This window comes from Branchiostoma lanceolatum, chromosome 14 (assembly GCF_035083965.1).
Source record: "Branchiostoma lanceolatum isolate klBraLanc5 chromosome 14, klBraLanc5.hap2, whole genome shotgun sequence".
Taxonomy (NCBI): Eukaryota; Metazoa; Chordata; class Leptocardii; order Amphioxiformes; family Branchiostomatidae; genus Branchiostoma; species Branchiostoma lanceolatum.
In genome coordinates this window covers 3637584-3661984 of record NC_089735.1, presented here as the reverse complement: position 1 = coordinate 3661984, position 24401 = coordinate 3637584, and the positions used below count along the sequence as shown (strand labels likewise).

General features: G+C 41.0%; 1 protein-coding gene across 1 annotated transcript in view; it reads right to left on the bottom strand.

Annotated features, from left to right (window-relative positions):
• Positions 1-24401, bottom strand: part of LOC136448998 (neuropeptide FF receptor 2-like) — a 46149-nt gene that overhangs the window by 3543 nt on the left and 18205 nt on the right. Inside the window, exon 3 of the mRNA XM_066448750.1 lies at positions 152-251. Within this exon, the coding sequence (XP_066304847.1) occupies positions 152-251 (100 nt within the window). The remainder of the gene's footprint in view (positions 1-151; positions 252-24401) is intronic.

The following is a 24401-nucleotide window of genomic DNA, read 5'->3' as shown; positions in this document are numbered from 1 at the left end:
GGTGTTTATTGTGTGCTGATTACTGTGCCTGCGCCGTGCGTGTCTGCATTTTGTTTTGTTCTGCTTGTTTTGTGTTGTTTTGTTTTGTTTTGTAAATGTGAATAAAAAGAACGTGGGGAAAAAAGGAATCGTTTCATTTATTCAGACATACCTGTCCGTCGCTATAGCGACCAGAGTGAAGATAGACGCCCCTATGGACACACCCTGCATGAAAGGAGACAGCTTACAGATCACGCCTCCGAACGGCCAGGCTGGGGGAAACATGGAGAAGTTAAGCAGTTAGTAAGCTGCTTCATTATACATACCCAATAAAATACACTTTTGTAGCCTGAGAGCTAGATTGCAGTGCACTGTACACATATATCTCTTTGCAGTTGCTTTTTACGACTTACAGTATGGCCGTGTTTTTTTTTACGATTTACAGTATGGCCGTTTTTTCTTAGAAACTTGATGCGGGCGCGGATGACATCCATATAATGAAATCAACATGGCCTAAAATGCAGAATAAACGATTCTTCTAGAATTGTGGCTGACCAGAAATGCTTGTCATACTGATTATGTTATAGAATTGCCCAGCAACAAAGTAACTATGATAAAGACAATAAGAGGGAATCACAAATAATGAGCAGTTCGATTACATCTACTGCAATTGTCTTGGGATGAAAACCGAATGAAGGTTTGATACTCTTCAAGTGGTAACGTGATAAACACACTGAGGCAACCATGATAACAGATAAAAGACAATTAATTGTAGTCATTGTGTTGCTGTGGTAACTAAATAGCCGGTGATAAAACTCAATAATAGACTACTTTGATGTACAATAACATCTACCTTCAAACATGCCCGCGTAACAAGCGTTGAATACGTTAAATTACTAGGTTCTGTTATTATAACGTGTGAGTCCTGACTGTACATAATGTCCCAAAGAATGTTAAAGGAAACTACGACCCAACTGAAGTGAAGATGAACTGGCGTAGTTCTTGCTTGGTGGTTTTGTAAACTAATGTATGTATAATTTTCACGACACCTTCACAGCATTGAGAGAGCATGTGGTTAATAACCGGTTATAATGCGCAGATGCAGTACTGAGAGGTACAGCAAGGGGACGTAGTTGAGCGTAGAAAAGAGCTTTGAAACGCTAGCATGCTACCGACAAGTTCAATGAGCTAGCCATCGAGGACATATACTCCGTAGTTAAGTGCCTTCCTTTACACTACAGACTACAAACGCATACTTTGCAAAAAAAGGAGCATGCGTATGATGTCTGCAAACAGCTCACATTTTCCCCTTTATTTCTTTGCCAGTCACCGTAGAACGAATGTCAGGAAGTCATCGCAAGCACTTGTTGAGCAGCCCTAGCCAAGCACACACATAAACCTGCAACCTAAAGTCGCATCAGTCCTTTGGGTATGGGGAGACTTGCTACCACTTGGTACATACTCAGCGGATTCAATCTAGCTACATGTAGCATTACATCAGGAGTCCAGAAAGTACTGTATGAATTGGCAGATCTCCAACGTTATCCCCGCATGTACCAGGCTTATAAATATACTACCATGTCCCCGTAGAATCTGTCGCGTCAAACACATTTACCCGTGGACTTTATGAATTCTATGTCACGGTTAAGGTCAACCGTTGCTTACGGATGGATTTGTAGGAGGTTCGACCGAAAATTGCAGCATGAGCAGGGTTGCCCGCGATTTAACGTTTAGAGAAAAGTAGTAGAAACTAGAAATTAAATCGCGGGCGGATTCAATCACTTCCAAAGTGCCACAATTGTCAATCTGAAAACGTCTTTTGGAAGCTGACACCTTCCACCATCTCACTGGCGAGTTTTTTTGGTCAGATGTAGTCGTTAACGCAAGTTAGAAAGCGATTTGTCGGGAAATGGCTGATACGAATCTGAGTTTCAATGCGATTCACGTGGTTTGATTGGTCGGGGCGTCTAACAGCTTGTCGCGCCCGTATTAACATCCCATCTGTCGCATGTGTGCTCTGTAACATCGTTCATCCTATCTGCAAAGCAAACCAGGGTTCTATATAAAACACCCCATAATACAACTATGTCGCTAGAAGAAGAAAACTTCAGTCATCTGTATGTTTCTGCTATAGCTATTTGTAATATGGCAAAATTAAATAGCGAAAGAAATAACTTTGAAAAGTCTCTGAAACAACCCTTTTCTTAATTCTCAGTGCACATATGTTAATATATTCAAACCAAAATAACTTTGATGTAACATTAACCATTACTCTCTAATCATGATTCAGCTTAAACACGTTAGGTTGATTTAAAATGGTCACAACAATCAAAGGTACAATAAGCATCAGATATACTTTTATATCATTATCAATGTACGCGTAATCATAAACTTAGATCTCAATTTATGCCGCAAACGTTTTCAGTCGGCTTCCAGAATTAGCAATAAATCTCCATTTTTTAAAGGCTGAACGAAAATTTGCACACAGCGTGCGCAATGATATGATTCATCCATACGTTAAGAAAAAGATTATTCGACTGAGTGGAAAATTACTTCTAACTGAACGGACGTGCGATGCGTACTTCAGGCGCATTTAAAACCACCCTTCGGCAAGGATGCTAGCGTGACTAAACTACACTAATGCAGGACTGCTGTGAAACTTGCCAGCAAGCCAACATCTGCCTTTTAAGGGACTAATACCTTTTATTAGGTCTATCTTTCTTGCATCAGCTAGACAGTTCTTTAAATCACTTGATTATATGCAAGTCCTTGCTATGATCTCCCTGCACGATAATGAATAATTCCCCAAGTCTCCTCAAGTCCACTTCAATGCCTTCAATCGAACGCGCATTAAGGCAGATGCCAACTCCATTATACAGCTAGAACCTCCAGGGAAAATGCTGAAATCTCTACAGACATTTTCCTCTTGCACAGGTAGTATATTGGAAGTGAAGGCAAATTACCGACATGTCTTGGCAGATTACTGTTGTAAATTGGCGCGGCTCCAGACAGAGGCTAAAAGGGCTTTAAAGTAAACTGCTGTCAAGAAGACTTAAAAAAGAATTCAGGCACAGATTTCATTTGTAGTTAGTAAAACATTCTACAAAAAATAACTTAGCAACAATGGAAAAGGCTGTGTTTTTCCTTACAAACTACGACGCCAGAGAGTAATGCCGACTAAGTCTTGTTCAGGTAGCTGTTCTCTTTGATAACTTTGCATCTGGATTCACACCACCGATGCTCAAGGGCGTTTATCAATCGTTAATCCCCTTCCTGCACGCGGTAGCCTCCCACTGTTCTAACGATACGACATGAATCCCTCCCAATGGACAGTTAGGAGGAAAACGATACATGGTGTAATCCGTTGCGCTATCGGGCGTAATTGAAACGTCACGGTTTGACGCCCAAAACCAATCCTGGATTACCACCATGATGCTCTGTCGGGGTGTGTGAGATTTATGCTATCCATGTCAAGTGGACGATCTGATCTCTGATACGTGTGCCAGATTTATAAACACATAAGCAACTATAAACACATAGCCCGCTCCATTCAAACAGACGGAAACCTTTCAAACAAGCAATGTGTACAATGAAAGAGAGAGGATCATCCTGAATGAAAGGTGAAAACAGACGCCGATTGTTGTGGCCGATGAAGGAGATATTTTATTCCAAGTCGCTCATGCCCTCTCCTCTCTCTTCCCATGCCCAGTCTGTCCTGTCTAACATACTGATACTGTGTTCCAGATTCTACACATTACAAGGCGTCTTCTGGTAGAAAAGAGTAATGATTCTGCAGTCTTAAAGATTTGTCATGAAGGGATGTGGTGAAGGTGGAACAGTCTCAAGGACACTTGACAGCCTTAAGCCGCGGCACGCTGGCGGCGTCTCTGCGGTCGATCGAATTGACAAAGCACTCAACGAATTTCATCGGCAAAAAACGAATCTTTTTAAGCTTCGTGTGTTTTGTTGTCTTTTTTGTCATACTTGTGCGTTTTGAATGATATCGATCGAATTGACAAAGCAGTCAACGAATTTCATCGGCAAAAAACGAATCTTTTTAAGCTTTGTGTGTTTTGTTGTCTTTTTGGTCATACTTGTGCGTTTTGAATGATATCGATCGAATTGACAAAGCAGTCAACGAATTTCATCGGCAAAAAACGAATCTTTTTAAGCTTTGTGTGTTTTGTTGTCTTTTTGGTCATACTTGTGCGTTTTGAATGATATCCCCATTATAAAGTCAAGGGTAACACAAATCCAGTTTAAGAGGCAGCGACGCCGCCAGCGTGCCGCGGGTCCAGTGAGAGGGGGGGTTAACACCGTCTTGCACAGACTTGTGAGTGCTTAGTCATACACACCGTCGTGCACAGTGTGCAGTTCTCGGAAAGCTAGGGTTCCAATATGAGCTACATTAGATACGAACTTACTTCGTCATCATCTTTCGGGTCATGAATGGGTCTGGGTTAGCCTCAGTCTGCATAACTTAAGTCCACGTTTCTATCGGCAGACTGCTCCTGGACTTAGTCCAGACTTAGGCCAACATTCCACTAGACGGCGATCGTGCTGAGACCTCGTTGCGGCCTAAATTGGTTGTGTATAGCCCTTGACTTACTAGTAATGAATATCATGCAAAATGTAAAAGTATGACTGAAAAGACAGAAAGACACACAGAACGTAAAACAAAATCGTCTTTTGTCTTTGCCAATTTGTTGAACGCTCTATGAAATCATTCAGTCGCAGCGCGGTTGCAGCGAGGTCGCCTCCTTGTGGAATGGGGGCATTAGCCGGGTGGACTAAAGCCCCCCTCTTACTGGACCCGCGGCACGCTGGCGACCTCGCTGCGTCCTAAACTGGATTTGTGTTACCCTTGACTTTATAATGGGAATATCAGTCAAAACGTACAAGTATGCCCAAAAAGACAACAAAACACACAAAGATTAAAAAGATTAGTTTTTTGCCGATGAAATTCGTTGAGTGCTTTGTCAATTTGATCGCCCGCAGCGACGCCGCCAGCGTGCCTCGGGTCCAGTGAGAGGGAGGCTTAAGGGCATGCGGCCCGGCATGATGATGATGATGGCGAGGACTGCTCCCAGATTTTCTGGGTCGATTGGAATTCCTCGTGAGTTGGACTCTGTCTTCGGGTGAATTTCCATGCGTGGGTTCCGTCGGATGAGTGATGATATCACTATTTCACCCTTTATCCTGTGGCTATAGCTCGGGACGTTAATATGTAGTCTGTAGACAAGAACGAGATGGATCACAAGATGGCGACTTCAACATGTTATATTTGGCATTGGCGTCAAGAGATAGGAGCACTCTTGTGCTAGAAATAAACTGTCATTATGATGTATGTTACAACACAAAAAGTTGGGTTTTTTTTACAGAATCATTTGTCAGACGATATTTTGCAGCTTTTTATCATTTGAGGCAATATCTCAATTTCGTAATTTCGTAATTGCAAGGATTTTTTCCAGCAATTCCCAAGCAGGTTGTGAAAGGCCAGCCCCACCCTCGTTCTCAAAAATAGACACAATCGCTTCAAAAGATTAAGTCTATCGTGATTCGTGATTCATTCATCTGTTTGATTGATTGTTTGATTGTTTGATCGTTTGATTGATTGATTGATTAAACAGCTATTTTTTCGTTTTTCTTGTTAGTATAACGGAGACGCTAGAGACATCAAACAGCACATGAAAGGACTCACGCAAAGTCAGCCCAAAGTGCCGAGCATGTCTGCACCCATGAGGTTGTGACCTATGGTCATGGTATTTTCCACTAGACACGCAGGGTTTCGTGCCTCAAAGCCCCTGAAGCCTCCACGAGAAATGGCTTTTACTCTCCGGGGGACACGTCCAATATCTTCCAAAGAGACCCCGTCTGCCACGGCCATCTGCTACTACTTTTAAGAGAATTCTCCAGACAGAAATCCCTAGATACCTCACGCAAAACGCGACAAAGGGACATGAAAGGAAAAGATCAGCTGCAAAAGTGCATGCGACGAATCTTAAAGTAATTCCTGATTGATGGCTCCTTGTTATGCTTAGGTCCCAATTGGAAAAAGGGGCCCCGCCGGGTAGTTGACGGTCTTTTTTTTGCACTTTCGGGCGTGACGCCTACGCGGCCCCGCGGGATACCCTGCGGCTACCGGGGAATTTTGGGGCCCGACCGGGACCGCGAATCATTCAACCCGGCCTTAAAATCAACACGGGACCCGGTAACAAATACTAGTAGAAGTTGGGACAAATTTGTGGCTTCGGGGCCCGTCTGGGACTATACCACCGGTGCAATTGGGACCTAAGCATACCTTCACAAGGACATAGCAGTTGATGACTCCACGGTAGAGATTTTAGAGTAAGAGTGAAAGTCGTCTTCTCGCCTTAATTCCTTAATGCCACAGCCTAGACCTGAGACGTACGCGCCTGCCTAAACAAGAAGGCTGAAAATTAAGTTAAATCGGTTCGTGAAGCAGAACATGGGTCCGTCATTAAGGCCCGTAACAAAACATTATGGAAAGTAATATGGATAGCGATCTGTTGTAGTTAAGATTATTAGCTTTATCACTTCGCCCTCTACTTAGCGGTCAGTGTAACCTATGCATGGTAAGTGCTTGTTTGCAGCAGAAACATGCCAAACAAATATAACGTTATTATGAAGCGCCGCGTGCTGCAAGGTAATATCTACGTTTAGCGCAGTTTGAAATATATGGTCCAACGAAAAAGTGTACAGGTCTGTACTGTTGATTTTGCCAGTACGAATTTTATGCTTTTAGAGAGAGCCATGTCTAATTTTATGTCCACAAAACACCAGTATTTAAGTTGGCGTGAAATTGGGCTTTTAGAGTGCAATAAATCTAATTATTTTTAAACGAGATATTAGGAGGGTTATTGCTGTGAAATTAGGGCTCTTAGTGTGCAATTAATTCTTCTCGGCTTTCGGTGATCCATTATTTATAAACTCTATGCTCCGATGGCGTTATCTTGTTAAGATGGACTTAAGTATTTTCCTTTCCTTGTGCACACATTCTAAACACGGAAATATCTGGAATATGATGACATCTAGTACATGTATCGTGATTTTCTATTGGTCCTTTGTCTTCCATTACATCAATGGCGGTATTTGATGTGTTCCATGTTATAAGATGCCAATAGCCTGGAGCACATTAAAGGACCCGTCACAAGAAAAAAGAAGGAGTGAGTGGTTCAAAACCTCCAGTCCTATGGCCGCACATGGGGCTATTGTCACACTGAGGTCACTTGCGCGCCGAATGGCAGTCGCTCCAGACCCTTGCGATCTAGCCCCGATGTATTCTATATGGCATTGACCACCATCTTACAAAAAAGAATTTGGTTCAATACTAAGAGCCTACATTTGGATGGAACCCAGAGCCACATGCTAGTCAAATTTTGATGTATGATGCGAAAGTTCAAAGGGTTCCAAAAATTCTCGAGGCTTGCTTTATTCCCGGTGACCCCATGAACCATTTCATCAGCCTTGTCCGACACGTTAATGGACAGGGGCGTCAGAAAAGTGCCCCCTTGGCCGAGAATAAACTCTTGGCTGCCCCACAAGGAGCGGTGCTCATCTATTTTACGGTGATAACCCTTGTTCCACCCTCAGCTGTACCTATGGGAAATAAAGGCTAAAGAACGGGTGATAACGGTCAGGGTTTTTTAATCTTAGGAATTTCATAAGATGAAAAAAGATCTGTGAAGAAGTGTAACGAAGAAGCCATTGATCCTGGCATGAAATCCCTCTTTAGTACTGTGATTATTATTATCTCGTTTATCAAATCTTCCCCAACTTGTAGCTGAAAGCGTTTTGAGTTCGCTGGGTGATAGCTATGCTTTGCATCGTCATGCAAAAAGAATTGAACCACGTTGTGTTTCAACGTTATTATGCCTGATCAGTCACATGATAAGCTTCATTTTTTGTCCTTGAAGACTTAACAATATTTATCTTTAAGGAGTCATCTAAGACCACACAAAGTGCTAGTGTTGAGCGGGTTCACCTTTCCACTTATGTTCTTCTGCGATAGCATTTCCATTCGACACGCTTGCTCCCAAAACTACTTCGGTCCACAGTAGAAATGCGTAATACTATACTGTCCGTTATACTGTACTTACGGACATGTGTCCAATCACCTAAAGGTGATCCCATTCGCTCAAGCTTTTACCGGAATCTTCAGAACACACATTCCTGGATACGATATGCAGTATAGTTTTCAAGCAAATGGATACCAATCATAATCCCACGTATGTTGTTAAATATCATAATCCCACGTATGTTGTTAAAGGCTTTCAGCGCACTCTTGTTTCATGGTCCATATGGACGCTGAAATGGTCATTCTAGACGCGGGAGCTTAAAAAACATGTCCAAGATTGTTTTGTTCCGATTTTATTCCCTGTCACAGTGCAGTGATTTACCGAAATTAGTATTTGCCGTAGAACCCGCTGCGTTGATTAAACCTTGTACATGAACACCAAGAAATATAATAGGGAAAACGACTCGTAATACGAACGATCCATTAACTTCGTCTAAATCCTCGACTTGGCGGTTTATGCTACCTATGCATGTTAAGTGCTCGTTTGCAGCAGGAAAATCTGCAATGGATGCAAAATACGGCCTATTGACTCCTGTAGAAAATCACCCATAATTTTCTATGCTACTCAAACCCCCTTTCCTGAGCGACCGTACAGTGACCAAGACTGGCTTTGTGTGACCCTTTAATTCATAATCAGAAGATTCAAGATGTAAAGATATAATATACAAGACAGCATAAGGCCACAGCAAGTAAATTTTATAGATGTCATCCTCCGCAGACTCTAAAATTAATGTGATAGGGCGAAAAAAAACAAGCCGGGCCAAAAAATAAAAAGATTTCTATTTTTCCCAATTTTGAGACCATAATTCTTGTTAAGCAGGAATTGAGGCGACGAAATATGATATCATGACCAACAGGTCTTTTAGTCCTTTATTCATTCATATATGATATAAAACCTCCTTGATTCAACAGTAAACATGTCCTTGTAGATGTGTATACAGTACATCTCAATAGACTTTCTGTGGCCTAATAAACAAAACCTGAAAAAAGTTATCTAGTTATGAAATCCGTTGAGGAATCTGCCATATCCTCGGTCGCTCGGCAGTCGCAGCGTGGTCGCAGCCTATAGTGTAAGGAGGTGTCACAGCTTTGACATTCTCAGCGTGGTACGTCGAAAATCCACGCTGAAGGTCTATGATTGAATTCTTAAAATTTCCTTCGGCGAACTAAATAATGTCAATGAAATGCCGCCTTTTCGGGGAGGACCTTCATTCTGTGCACATTAACACGGATGGTTTTGAAATCACGGCTTTCGGGGTGCCATAAATCTTTAAATGGTTCTGAGGATGATAAGGCCTACAGTGAGGCATTATCGGCACTGCGTAGATGAAAAGATTGTAATTTAGGCTCCAGTTGCCCAAGGGGAAAAGGCAGAAAGGACGCAGGTGTTGTTGAAGCCACATACATTACGACAGAGATGTATGGAGAGTGCAGGCTTTACCATGATTATGATGCTTTTCAATGGTTATGGGCCGAAAATTAGTGTCGAATGTGAAGGCCCAAATGTCGTTATGTTTCTTTCAATGACTGGAGCAGTGTAGAACGACATGCGTGCTGAAGGGAGTACAGGCACAGTGTTGCAAAGTTATAGATTGTAATTGCTTCTCAAACCATGCGAAACGCCTATCATTGGTTCCATAAATGCTTCGTAAGACAAACAGTAGTCAAGTTTAATTATATATATGACAACAAACTGCTACGGAAAGACTCTGATACCTGTTGTACATTTGTACCCATGTTGGAAATAATCTTCTTGATTTCTGCATTTCTGCCATATGGATACAAAAGATGATTCAATACGTGCCAAGATTGCGCACTGTTGCCAGTATGAATAATCACGGCAGATGCGTGCATGGGCCTTGCGATAAGGTTCTGGTGATTGAAATAGGAAATGGTATCCCCCATGGCTTCATTAAGGGGAATTAAGACTTTATACTCGGATACACCGTGGCCGCGGCAATAGATTGCTTTCGAGCACTTGGGAATTCTTGACGTGATTATAGAAGCATTCTACTTCGTGAATGCACTTAACTCGTGGATCGCCCAAGGAGCTCTTGCACTAATACGGCTGTTAAGTGTGTTAAAAAAGAACGTCCTTCAACTACTTTCAGTTACAGCAGGGATTGACATATATATATATATGTCGCTGCGGCCGATCGAATTGACAAAGCACTCAACGAATTTCATCGACAAAACGAATCTTTTAAAGCTTTATGTGTTTTGTTGTCTTTTTGGTCATACTTGTACGTTTTGAATGATATTCTCATTATAAAGTCAAGCGTAACACGAATCCAGTTTAGGACGCAGCGACGCCGCCAGCGTACCACGGGTCCAGTGAGGGGGGGGGGCTTAACATCAACGGATTATCATCTGTCGAATCTCATACAACTCACTCACAAACTCGGCTGGTAACCTTTGTGATGCATCATGACCTTCTTATTGTAATCGCAGACGAGTTGGAGTTAACTGTAAGTCGCTGGAAAGCCTCGCTTCGTCTTCATTTCATGCGACAGGCGCTCCAGTCGATGCCGGCTTGATGAATGCGCGCTAATCCATACCAAAGCGCGGTGTCCTGTCAAACACTAACCGATGAACTTTCGGCAGATTCCGCTGGATACCTGGGGGACCACAGAGGGCACCTGGTGTCTATGCACCTTCCGCAAGGGAGGCATCTTCATACTTGTCATTGTCATGTCGGTGATTGAAATGTCAAGGTGAAACAAGCAATTATGCGTGCGTTTAACGTTCCGCGTGGGCTGGCTGATAAACCAAGGGATCGACAACTATGCAGGCGGAATAGAGATGGGGACCATTGTTCGCGAGCACCGATGCTTAGATCACTGCCATAGTCTCTTTCACAGACCTAACGTATTCCACAGATAATGCCAAACAGAGACGTATTGCAGCTTTTGCAAAGTACCTGGCTGACTTGAAGTTTGAGAAGTTTAAAACCTGCGGATTTTGCTTAGAACAAGATTTCGTTGGAAGAAAATAAGATCTTCGGTATCACCCGATCCTCTTTTGTCTTTTTGACCGGCAGGTCACCCGATCCTATTTTGTCTTTTTGACCTGCAGGTCATGAACAGCTTAAGTCTTGAAGTTGGGGTTTGAATAGTGGGTGGATTTGATTATTGATACATGTGCTAGCCATTTAAGTCTTGGATAAAGGTACACTTGATACCTGAAAAGGGCTGCGCTCTAGGTAGACGTGAAGCAGAGAATAAACGCGGTGACAAATTGACCAAAAGTGTCAAAAATGTACCTGACTGTTTGAAAAGGGTCAATGACCATGTGCTCGATACTCCCCCAAGTGATCCTCTAATGGACCTATCTTCAAGTGCTGCTAGATAACTGTACTGTCCGATAATGGTGTAGGACCATACTGGGAAGGATGATGTGTCCTCGTTTCTCAAGTGATACTTAAACGGACCCATCGCGAAATGGTTCGGTATTTGGCACTCTCCGGCACTATCACGGTCTTTAGTTTTTGACAAGCATTTTAACTGCAGAACGTTGTAGGACCTAGAGAGACTCTCGACACAAATCTAGAATTTTATCATTAGAATTCCTGTACGTAGCGGTAAACGAGAGAGGCTGCGCTGTTATTCGTTTGGGAAGGTCAAACTTTCCTCGCTAAGTGCTGACCATTGCGAGGAAACTTGCCGAGGAGGTCATATGAACAATCTCACTTACGATCTCCAAAACCTGTACACATGTCTTAAAACGTCCGTTTGAATTGTTTAGACACGCCCAGGTGCCCAGCGTTCAGTGATGGTTCTTTTCTGCAGAAAGTAACTTTATGCTAATCTCCAAGCAGATCTGACGGTTGCAAATACCGTCTCCAACTGGCAAAAGGAGTTTTTATTGCAACCGGAGCAATAAAAACTCCTTTTGCCAGTTGGAGACGGTCTTTGCAACCGTTAGATCTGCTTGGAGATTAGCTTTATGCTTCCTTATGAACTGCTGACCACTTTCGAGTATGGCCAGTGTGAAGGACATTCATTTCCGCAATGCTCAGTGAAGCCGTCCAGATATATGCAGTCCCACACATCCCATCTGTATGTGCAAGATTACAGGACTTCACTACCAAAAATGCGTTTTCTTACTTTTCTTGTTACTTCTTATACACAGAAAAAAGTTCTTAAAAGAAGAAAAGTAGAAAAGTTTATGTGTTTAAGAAAGCCATTTTGTCCACGAGTTAAGAATTTCTTTCTTAAGTAATTTGTTCTTAGAAAATTTGTCTTGAAGCAAGATAATTCAAGAATGGGGAGAAAAAAAATCTTATATTTTCTTAACATAACAAGAAAAATAATCTTGAAGTTAATAAAAACAAGAAATTTAGACTTGAATTTCTAGAAATTCTTAATGGTTAAAAACTTGCTGAGAAATAGTTTCTTAACTTAATAGAATTAGGAAAGTGTTCCTTGTAATGAGAATTTCCATGGAAACGATCAGACAAATTCATCAATTTTTCTTTCTTATTCATTCTTGAAATTCTTAATATAGGAAAATTTGTCCACGAGTTAAGAAAAAACAAGAAAACTAGAAAAACAAGAAAAATTATTTTTGGTATTGTTTGAACTTCATGCCCGCCGCTGATAAAGGTTGTAGGACATTTGCAGGTGATATGGTTGGCCATCGGCCCCATGTATCATAATTACCAACCTATATTGAAGACTACATTCTTTCTGACTTTTGGGAAAGGTCAGGCACCCCCCTGATTATGGTTCGAGACTTGTTAGATCCTTACAGCATGGTGATATTCCGCTGATGGCATTCCACTGATGTTTGCCCTTTGGAAAAGCACTTTACACGACTTCCTTCGCTCCAGCCAGGGGTAAAATGGGTACCTGACCTCGGTTGGGGAGGTAAAAGGCGGTGGAAGCAGAGGGTTGGGCTCCGCCTTCCAATAACGTGATCTAGACACAGTCGATACCAGCCTACTGCCCTTACGCCTACGGCCTCAAAAAGGTTACGGGACGACCTCTACCTCATCAAGCTCATTTTTCTTTGTATGTGGCGCACCGTTAGAATAAGTTATTAACTTGAGTGCAGTGTAACATTGCCCTTGTCTCTATCAAAAAGCTAAAGACATAGAACCGACCGCACGAGATACATGAATTTGTTAAGACACATCACGACTATCCAGCGAACGCCCTGAATTTCGTGAGCATGTCGTAAACCTACCGTAAACATGTCGTAAACCTACCGTAAACATGTCGAAAACATGCCGTACGCCGAATGTGACCGACCCTAGCTAGACCTTTACGTGGCCTGTTCGTACCAAATCTAAGTACCAAATCAGTGTATAACACAGCGCGACGGCTTACTGATTATGCAATTATATGATATAGATAGACATGATTACGGTTTTCTCATCAATAAATCGTACATCCTTGATACGAGGGATTAAAAGATCAAATTGTCCTACTTTCTCATGCGCACAACACAGTTACATGTGATAAATCATATATGTAGTGAAGATTAAAATGTCATGTTCGTACATGCACACAATACAGTTAAGATAATAAATTAACGTGTAAAGTCAAGAAGAAAACTATTTCGTCTTTAACAATAGATTTATGGTGTACCGATGCATTATACGCCGTAATCTGTGTACAAAATTCGCACTGTCGATCTCTAAATCCCCCCCGCCTTCTCTAGTTGGCTCCCTCCGAAACGGGGAAGCATTCACAGTAGAGATCTAAGGACAAAGGACAACTTCACACAGTTCAGATGCAGAACTTCTATATTTAGAAATACTACCTAACCTTTTAGTGTAGACTTATTGAAGAATTGTAGTTTTTTTTATGAAGTGTAGTGTTATAATGTTATTGTAAGAAGTGTACAGTTATTGAATGAATCTTAATGAATTATGTATCATACCCAATTCAGCCAGGAAAGGCTGCGATGGTATGTGTGTTGCAAATAAACCAGTCATATACTGTGTTCAAAAAGGTATATACATCAAAGAATGTTTGGACATAAGAACAAGTAATGTATAAGTATACGACACGCTAAATTTCAATATGTTGCCCTATTTCATATGATTGTATGTAAACAAACTCATTAGTATGAACTTTGTTTGTTGGCATGTATGTATGTATGTATGTATGTATGTATGTATGTATGTATGTATGTATGTATAGATTAAGTAGACCTTACGAGAGTCGCTGTACTTTTGTTGTGTCAGTAAAGATTGCTTATAAAGGGTCTGGAAATAAGAGAACCGGGTGGACAGGTTTAAGAACTGATTCATCGTTACGCTGGGGACGTTAATTAAAGTGGCGCCTCAAATTGCGCACGCTCCAGTTCCGTCGCCTGGCTCCCATTCCTCTAGACGGCGATCGCGCTGCGACCTCGCTGTGACCTCGATTAGATAAAATAGAACTTTATTGCGCGACTATTGTAGCAGGTACAAAGTATGGCAACAACAGTAAACATAGAACAAGACATAAGTATGGAATAAAACTATTCACTAAAACAAAATGACTATCTTAGGTTTTACATGATTCAAGTTGGGATAATTTTGAGTATCATTATTTTTCTAATAACAAAACAATCTTTTGTATATTTGCCTATTTTAACACTGTATGAGCTGTTGCATTTAAATATGTAGTCAAATCTATCTGTGGCATTGAGTGTCTTAAAATCTGAAGTACTTTAATTGAGAGAGGTGAATAACTCATCGCGTAGACCATCATATTTAGTGCATTCCATAATGAAGTGTAACCTCGATTTCATAAATGGAATATCATCCAAAACGTAAAGGTACGACTGAAAAGACAGCAAAACACACAGTGCGTAAAGAAATCGTTTTTCATGTATGAAATTCCCGTTGAGCGCTGTGTCAAATCGCTCGGTCGCAGCGCCGTCTCAGCGAGGTGGATTGGAAGGTTAAGAGTACTGCAGACGCACAGTTCCAATAATCAATGCTCCACACATTTCGGAAATGACTTTTATAAAAACACATGTAAATTTTTCAAATTGTTCAGGTACAGGTACAGGTCCGGACCTGTACCTAAACCTCTGTACCGGTACCTGTACCTGATGTTACGTTTAGGTACGCAGTTAAGAGTACTGCAGACGCACAGTTCCAATAATCAATGCTCCACACATTTCGGAAATGACTTTTATACGTGAGATTCTGATTAACATTTCCCACCTTTTTGGAAAAGCGATTTTCAACACCACACTAAATCAATCCCGCACGACCGTTTAATCCGGTTTGCACAACTCAAGGTACATGTTGCATAGCCCCGTGATGTTCAACCGACCGAATAACGACCAAACAGTCAGCGCGCCCGAGATTTACGAGCGAACTCAGACGTTATTCATCTTTATATGACTAATAAATGTTAATTAAGAAACATATCATCCGGAAAACCCTATATCAGTCGATGTGATATACTCCCAGGCGCTGCCGTATTTAGGCATAAGGAAAAACGTTATGTTTCCGGTAACGGTACTGAAAAAAGTTATAGTCGGTATGTAGGTATTCTCCCTTTTTATCTCCATGAAAAATGGTGATATTGTTTTTGGCGTGTCTGTGTGTGTGTGTGTGTGTGCGTGTGTGTGTGTGTGTGTGTGTGTGTGTGTGTGTGTGTGTGTGTGTGTTTATGTGTGTGTGTGTGTGTTTCCGGACTATTGTAGTCAGCATAACTCAAGTACCTCTGGATGGATTATAATGATATTTGGTATTTGGTATTTGGTTAATTCAAGGTTGATTTTGGGCCCCCTGGTATGTGACCTTGGTACTGCAGCAGAACTTCATTTTTTTGTATCTTTTGACCTGGACGTGCTATGGTCTTGATTTTTTGGTGGCAGATAGCTTGTGATGTAATAAAGAAGTTGTGTAGGTTTGGGCCCTCTAGCAGCTTGTTATTCTAGATTTCGGCCGAAGTGATCCCAAAAATACAGCTCATCCGTAAAACTGGAATGCGTCAATACACTGGCATTTTCAAGATCATATTGATACTGTATTTACGAATATAACGCTATAGCTCACTACTAACTGGGACTATTTCTGGCAAGAGGCAATTGACAACAATCTGGCAAAACAATAAACCATCTTTTCTTTCTACTACGTGTTAATATTATTGATTACCTTTTTTCATTGATGCTATACATGTTACATTTCTTCTCTTGTCCTGTTGATATAAAAAATATATAATTCTAAAGGACCGCCCGTGGCGTTGAGACCGGTGGCATTTTTGTGGCGTCGTAACCGTTTTCCGCGAGAAGAATACTCAAAATTACCTTGCCGCTAATTACCTTTATAAAGCAGCTGTTGTTCCTTTCTTTGGTTGAAGAGAGTCCTAAAGATATAACAAAACTAAAGTTATAACAAAACTACAATAACTTGTAAGTGTTAAATTGTAAATAACAATAACCGTAACATTCTTTTACCAAGGCCTTAGTTGCCTTGTCAGAATCAAAGCTTCCGCTGACATTCCAATCAGTCAAATGTTGGATCTATGATACCTCGACAAATCTACGTGGACTGAAAAATGACCAAAGAATACTTAATAACCCATGCTTCGTTCAGCACAAGCTCTCTATCAATCAACCGGGCAATATATGCAGTTTTTCCGCTGCCACGGGGTTATTACTCATTCCCTATTAATCATCGACTTCGGAACTTTGTTTCATCTTAAACTTTATTTACATCTTCATGAACATCTTAAAAGTGAGGTGCGCTTTGATGTCCGTAGATGAAACGGGGGGTGGTCGTTCGCGACGTTTGATCTGAAACTGATACGAACTCATTAACGCCTGAACTGTTCAGGCGACGCATTCAAATCTACTGCCAAGCATCAGCTCGGCATACTTTCTTCGATCCCTTAAGAGTTAATTCCAGTCGTTCATCCTTTACAAGATTCTTTGATTTCACCCGATAACGTCAAGTAGAGCTGCTGTATGTATGCAGTTACCATATGATCATGGCAAATGGGAAATTGACCTTGTTCAAAGTTAAGATGTGTGCATGATATCGTATAACCAAATTGTCAAACACACTAGTTTCGAGTTTGTAAGTTCAAGTGCGATAATTTGAAAAAGCTTATTATATGAGGTAAGTTTCCTTTTGATTTGATTACTGATTGAATAAGAAAAAAATCGTCTTACTTGGGACTCATGATCAATAGAATAAGAAAAGACCTACTAGTAGATGCTTCCGGTTAGCATGAACATTACGAGATCATTCTGTATTTCACAAAAGTGTTTTTGTATCATGCTCCTTGGTTATAAAGGACCGAGGCCAAGACTTGGGTACATAATAAAATATCTTATCAGTTGTATCTCTAATGTTTCAAACTGTACATTAATGTAATAAACATGTCAAGTTTTTTGCTTCTTCCGTTTCTTCTTCTTCCTCTTCTTTTTCTTCCGTTCCAAACAAATAAGGTAAATAACCAGACAGCTGTCATCGCAGCCCGGGTGCCAGACCACCGCGCTCCTGGAGCTAATCCTTCGGCCGGATAATCAACTCGCTCCGCCGCCACAGATAGCACACGGCCCATCAGAGTTCGGCTGCCAAGCGCTCCCGGGTACCAACGCTATCCCTACTACTAGATCTTCCCTGCCCAAAAGGGGTTATCATCGCATCGCGCGAAAGATCTGGTATCCAGGCTACTCTCACCGTGGTTGCTGGTTAAGTAGCAGACACCCTGTGGTGTTCGATTGCATGATGTAGTAAGCGGCAGGACAGAGTTGGAGGGGCCGTTTTCTATATATATGAATGTGTTTTAGTAAGAATATTTATGTGTTTGAGTAACAAATCATTCACAGCTGTAGTCTGTGAGTCTAGACCACGTGAAGGTAAACATTATGTATTTGCTTGCAAATGTTACCCTTTAACCTACTTGTTATCATGACTTGATTGCTTTACTACCGAACCCACTCAGCCGGAATCATGCAATCAAAGACTTAATTATAGTCGGTTAAACACTGTTCTATCTGGTTAGGCACCAATCTATATCGAAACAATGTGTTCCGCCGAATAACGTGTAATCCTCTGTCGCAAAGATTACAATGGGTCATGTTACATGATATAAATATCAAATGGCGATAAAAGTATCTTACGATAACGGTTGTCTCTAAAAGTTCGACTCAGTACCAACGTAAAACGTGAAATATGTATAAGGAGAAATTCAAACTCTACAACTGGATAAAAATTCGGAGATTTATTTCCGGACGTTTCGAGTGACATCCATCACTCTTCTTCAGCGTCACTTAAGTGAACTAGCAGAACGAACCAGTACTTCTAGTTCACTTTAGTGACGCTGAAGAAGAGTGATGGATGTCACTCGAAACGTCCGGAAATAAATCTCCGAATTTTTATCCAGTTGTAGAGTTTGAATTTCTCCTTATATATTGTTTACCTGGATGTCTAACCTTCACAAACGTAACGTGAAATATGGGAGTCCTAAAAGTTGTCACGATGTTGTGTGAAGTAATGAACAACCGTCTGAGTGTGTGACAGGGCGATCATTCGTAGTGAGAAAGAAATGAGTCACTTTCGACCGCAAATTAAACTTGTCCACAAAATCGATAAATGAGCCCATGTAAAGGAGAGCAATTTGCCGGCCAAAGATGCATGGAACTCTTTACCACAGAGTGCTTGAAAACAAAGCAACGGTACGGTTGAGATAGCGCGAAAGTGTCATACAAACACATCCTATCTACAGTACTGAATTTGGAAAACGATAAAGTCAAACTCAAAGTTAAAGTTCCTTCCCGCACCGATGGCGCATAGGTCGGCGCCCATCTCCGTTTCAGTAGCCATTGGGCCACACAACTTTGTGCAATCACTACAGCAGGGGGCTAGTCCACTGGTAGCGTGTGTGTTTAACTTCCATACTCTTTCCCAGATGCTGAGTGCTAAGCAGAGAAAGCAGTATGTACCATTTTTAGAGTCTTTGATATGACCCGGCCGGGATTCGAACTCACGAATGCAAGGCGAACACTCTACCCACCAGGACATTGCACCCGTAATAACGATAAAGGCGCTTTAAGCCCCAGGAGCATCACAGAATTGCCAGGTAATTCTATTTTGTGACTAAGATTGCGATGCGAGTGAGCCGGGTATTTTTTTTTACTAATCTCTAAGAAGATGTTAGGATGACGCATCTGATACACAGCTGTGTCTAGAGATAGCCACTGACCTTAAGCCTGTTCTAATCAAAACTGAGTCATATAAAAAGACATCCAGGCAAAGTGCAGCGTTCTTACATCCAATGAAACACTACATCAGGATTTACTATTGATATATTTGAGGTAGCGGAAAAGTGTCCACGTTTCGTCTTCAGACACGTATGTAGCCGATCTGCAGTCATACCCTTGGCTCATTGACACCGGGGCCTTTAAAGTGTATCAGTTTTAACGTTGCCGTCTGAAAATGTGAATGTTGCGGTTTTCTAGCGACTGAATTTCAGATGGTGTTATCACAAGATTTGTAGAATGGGCTCAGACGAAAACGAACTTCGTCATTCTTGTAACGTTGCCGTCTGGGAATGTGAATGATGCGGTTTTCAAGCAACTGAATTGCAGATGGTGTTATCACAAGATTTGTAGAATGGGCTCAGACGAAAATGACGTTCGTCATACTTGTAACGTTGTCGTAAGTGAATGTGAATGTTGCGGTTTTCTAGCGACTAAATTGCAGATGGTGTTATCACAAGATTTGTAGAATGGGCTCAGACGAAAACGAACTTCGTCATACTTGTAACGTTGCCGTCTGTGAATGTGAAGGTTGCGGCGTACTAGAGATTCATGACCAGATGGTGTTTTTATCGCTCAATGCAGATTTTTCAAAGAATGGGCTTGGCGGCAACAGTCTACAACTCCTGATTGGATCAAGATTAAAGAAGTTCTTAACCGGCCTCATTTTGTGGTTCACACTTGTAACATTCATTGCCTTCTATACAAATATGAGGGTTGTAGCCGTCTAGAATCTTTCAAATGTTCTCAAAAAGGTTTAAAGACTTAGCTTAGACCCAAATCATTCAACAAAACAACTCCTGATTGGAATAAGGTACAAAAGGTGTTTTTAAAACTCCATCGGATTCCTAAAGCCGATCATCATTGTATATCGTTGCCTTCTAGATGTTCGTAAATGTTATAAGGCTGCGGAAGCCTTTCGAGGGATCGTCCCTTGGCGACATAACTCCCTCGGCAGCGAAACTCCCTTGCCGGCCTTGGCCCGTGTAAGAAATTGTGTCACCCCCCTCCCCCAAACATATACGCCACCGTTCTAGGAAGTCTGCGAAGGAGGCTAGTCTGATAGGTTGTGGAGATTGAGAAGTAGATGCTGTTTTCATCTTAACGTCCAAATCGTTTCAAAAGATGACTCAGGCGGAAACAACATTTGTATGAAAATGAATGCAACAAGACAACTCCTGATTGGAAGAAGATATAAATGAAGCATTGTGAACAAAACTTCAAGAGTGGATCGAACTCGAAACGTTGCCATGTAATGCAGAGGTCGTGGTGTAACGGAGAGCGAATTCCAGACATGTATTCATCATTCGATACGAATCGTTCTCAACACATTTGAAGGATGGGCTAGGACGCAAATGACATTCATACGAGGAGGAAGGCAATTTATTACTCCTTATTGGTACGTCTACTCCGCACATGATCGATTTGAACATTCATCACTGACATAGTTAGTCCACTGTTTAGGTTTTCTGCTAAACACTTTTGGTATGTCGACACTTTCTTCAAGCAATGTTTTCCTATCTACGGAAATGCTGACGATTATGAGTCAATGGATATGATGATAAGCTATGGGAGAGAGTGAGTGAGTGAGTGGATATGATGATAAGATGAAAGTTCAACACTGTCAGAATCGTCTAGAAAGAACACCATGAACCAAAATAGTTACGCACGCAACTGGATAAGATTTTGAAACAGTCAGACGTTTCAGACAGTATCCGCTATCTTTCGTCAGTGACTGGACACTGGACAGGAGATAGCGGATGCATATGCTTTTTGAAACGTCTGACTGTTTCAAAATCTTATCCAGTTGCTTGTATTGCTGGTAATTTTAGCTATTTCTGGCGTATCTTATTACCTGGATGTCTAACCTTCATCAACGTAAAAAACATCATGCTTTGCAGAGGTATAAGTGAGAGATGTATGTTGTAATCATTTTGCGTGTTCAACCGTTTGTCCTTTAGAGCTCTTACAGCTCTTGCAATCTTTTCAAGATTTGGGACATATTTTTGAAAGAAGATCTGGTAACGACTGGCAAAACAGACCATCTTCCAGAATGATTCCCTGGGAAGACAGCTACCTGTCCAGCTGCATAGCTTGAAAATTGTGCAAATTTGTTGGAGAGCACCGAAGTTGGCACACATGTAGTTTAATGTATTACAAAGAAGTATACTATATGCAGGCATCTTTTGCCCAGAATCAATTTTCTGGTATCTTTAGCGATTTTCAGACTAACGAATGTTTATTTTGGACGTCTGTACCCTCGTGTTGAAACCAAATGATTCTGGTACATATTCCCACAGGACTCCGTTCACACTTTGGGCGTAGGCTACTTCAAAATGATTCATTTGGGGATTATTTGCTCCTTCCAGACCAAAATTTATGTCATTAAAGATAAAGGATGGTGATCTAAATCGTAATCTAAGTCATTAATCACCACGGCATCGCTAATCAAATCAACTAAGACCAATTATTGTAATCTAATTTCATGCCATGCCAGTTATGGTAATCTAATTTCAAACTATCCCATCGTCAATGTCAACTGTGACATTGCGGTTCATGATGGATCATTTCTGGAGCTTGATGCGAAGCTGTATTCATATTGATCGTTAAAGTTTGCTGACTTAATCGAAGAAAATCTGGATCTGAACGATGTTGCTAGTCTTTTCTGCCATTGTTTGTTTGTTTTATTCATTCGCACATATATATAAAAAAACAAAAGTGAAATAATTGAAAGTATCTAAAAAACGTACAGGAGGAAAAAAAGCCTGCAAGGCTTATATGAAACTCTCCTCTATTTAAGTTAACAAATGTAAATTATGATACAAGTGTGATATGATGAATAACAAACAAAGGTGTAACAAATGAACATAAGGAACAAATACATAACGAAAAATCTATTACTGATGACATATTACAGATTAAACGTAAGCAATTATCATTAACGAAGACCAGAAATATTACAATACTAGGAAGTGCAATATGATAATACCATTTTCAAAATGTAAACAACCGGAACATTACACTCATCAATGACGAGGAGCATTTGCAAGGACACATGGCGACCACCCCAAGTTTATCTATCCCAATGCAAATCCCACCTGTTGTCCTGATTTTAAATTTACCTCCTATCAGCCTTCCATCTATTCCACCACAATGCTATAGATCATATTATTGTTAACCATTCCCCCAACGACTTTATTATGTTAATGTATATATTTGCATGGTAGTTACTGAGTCAAATGATTTTATATTTATGCATTGTATTGTATCGCATTAACTATGTTTGTATTATGATAGTGTAATGATCTTACTGTATGTTCGTCTGTATTTGTGGGTCAGCCGTTACCAGCAAAAGCTGCCTAGGCTGACCCAGTGTAATGACTTGTCTTTCATTGTCAATAAGTACAAATACAAATCTGATCAAAATTCAAGTTAGGCCAAGTTGAAGTACAGTACAGATGCGAAACGTCCACGAGTGAAGCTTGGCAGCGAGGAGGCAGAATGATGGGTTCAGTGATAAAGTCTGACGACGTTTGTCGATGAGCAGATAACAAAATAAAACCGCTTGTTGACCTTAGATGACCTGCAGTTTCCACAGAGACCACCCGCTGGGCTGAGGTCACCGCGGGTCCTACAATATATGTGGCAATCTAGAACCAGAGCACAGATCCGACCCCCCTCCCCCAATCTTCCAGGTATTAACGATACGGTAGGAGGAGGGACGTAATGAGAATCATTTATCACGGCGTGAATCTGCTCATCGTATGGCTGGCCACGAGGAGAAAAATTCAATTACATTTCCAAGACCATGTCTTCGTCTACGAGCGCCATGCGAATAGCAATGGAGCGAGGGACAAAGCTATTATGATTCAATTCAATTCAGTTTATTAAAATCAACCTTGCAGCATGAAACACAAGCTGAATTGCGCTGATTTGTACACAATAATGCAGTACATGAGCAACATACGCTATTTAACCATAACAAAACGCTTGCATCATAACAGCGACGACAGTATTCATACAAAGCTAAGAGCAAAAGTCACTAGAACGTCTTGATAAGTAAATTAACAGTATCAGGGTTTCTAGGTTGACTTTTCATACAGGTTTGAATGCTGACCTAGAAAATAAGACCGTAAACGTACATGGTGCGTCGTGTGCTTGGTGTATTTGTTAGTAATGCTACAGACTGGTGTTCTAAAACGCCACTGTTCTAACCTGTTTGAATGCTGCATTCATTAACTCAATGATGAAATTGATGTCTGCCTTTTACAGATTAGGCTACACCAAGTAATTTTTATGGATGACGTCCGCGCGCGCATTGATTTTGGTCTGTTCCCAGAAAAAAAAACAAGAAATTCCACTTCCTGTAACTATGACCAAAGAGTTACGACAGTGCCGCAAATCAATGGGATATGGAAAGAAACAGGACAGGACAACAACTGCTGTTCAACTTCAACTGATTTATTCAAATCATTGCTGTTTTCGTGATGAATAGAATAATTATTAGTTGTTACACTGTGTTCTCTCATTCAATTTATGTTCTAACATGTGTCGTCGACTATTATATTTCAAATCTAGGCATCTTGTTTTTTTCGGTCCTTCTTGTTTTTTTTTCGCGCTCTCGCATTAGATTTAGGGTCTCCAAAGGACGTCATCCATAAAAATTACTTGGTGCAGCCTTACCTCGATCCTTGCCACATTTCATCAGCAAAGCTATGTTATAAGTCATGTATCAAAGAGAGTCGTCTCGAAATCAGAAGATACACGACGCGGAGTTTTCATTACTTTCTGTTTGAATGCTGCATCCATTAACTCAATAACGATGTTAAAAGAAAACCACTCTGAAGTCAGTAAAAAGTATCCTGGGGTCTAGGGCAGGCCATAACAGTCTGCATGCAACTAGCCATGGAAGGAATTTATGATGCACTGGCAATTGATTTACACCGGCAAGTGATATTTACAGTCAACGGAATCTTTAAAATGCTAAAGGCGATTGATTCCCTTAAAAGACGGACACACAGTCTCTAAGATTAGATGACTGTCATGAAAGCTCTTTCACAGATCTCTCACTTAATCTCTTGAAATTCTCTTGAAATCGCCTTAT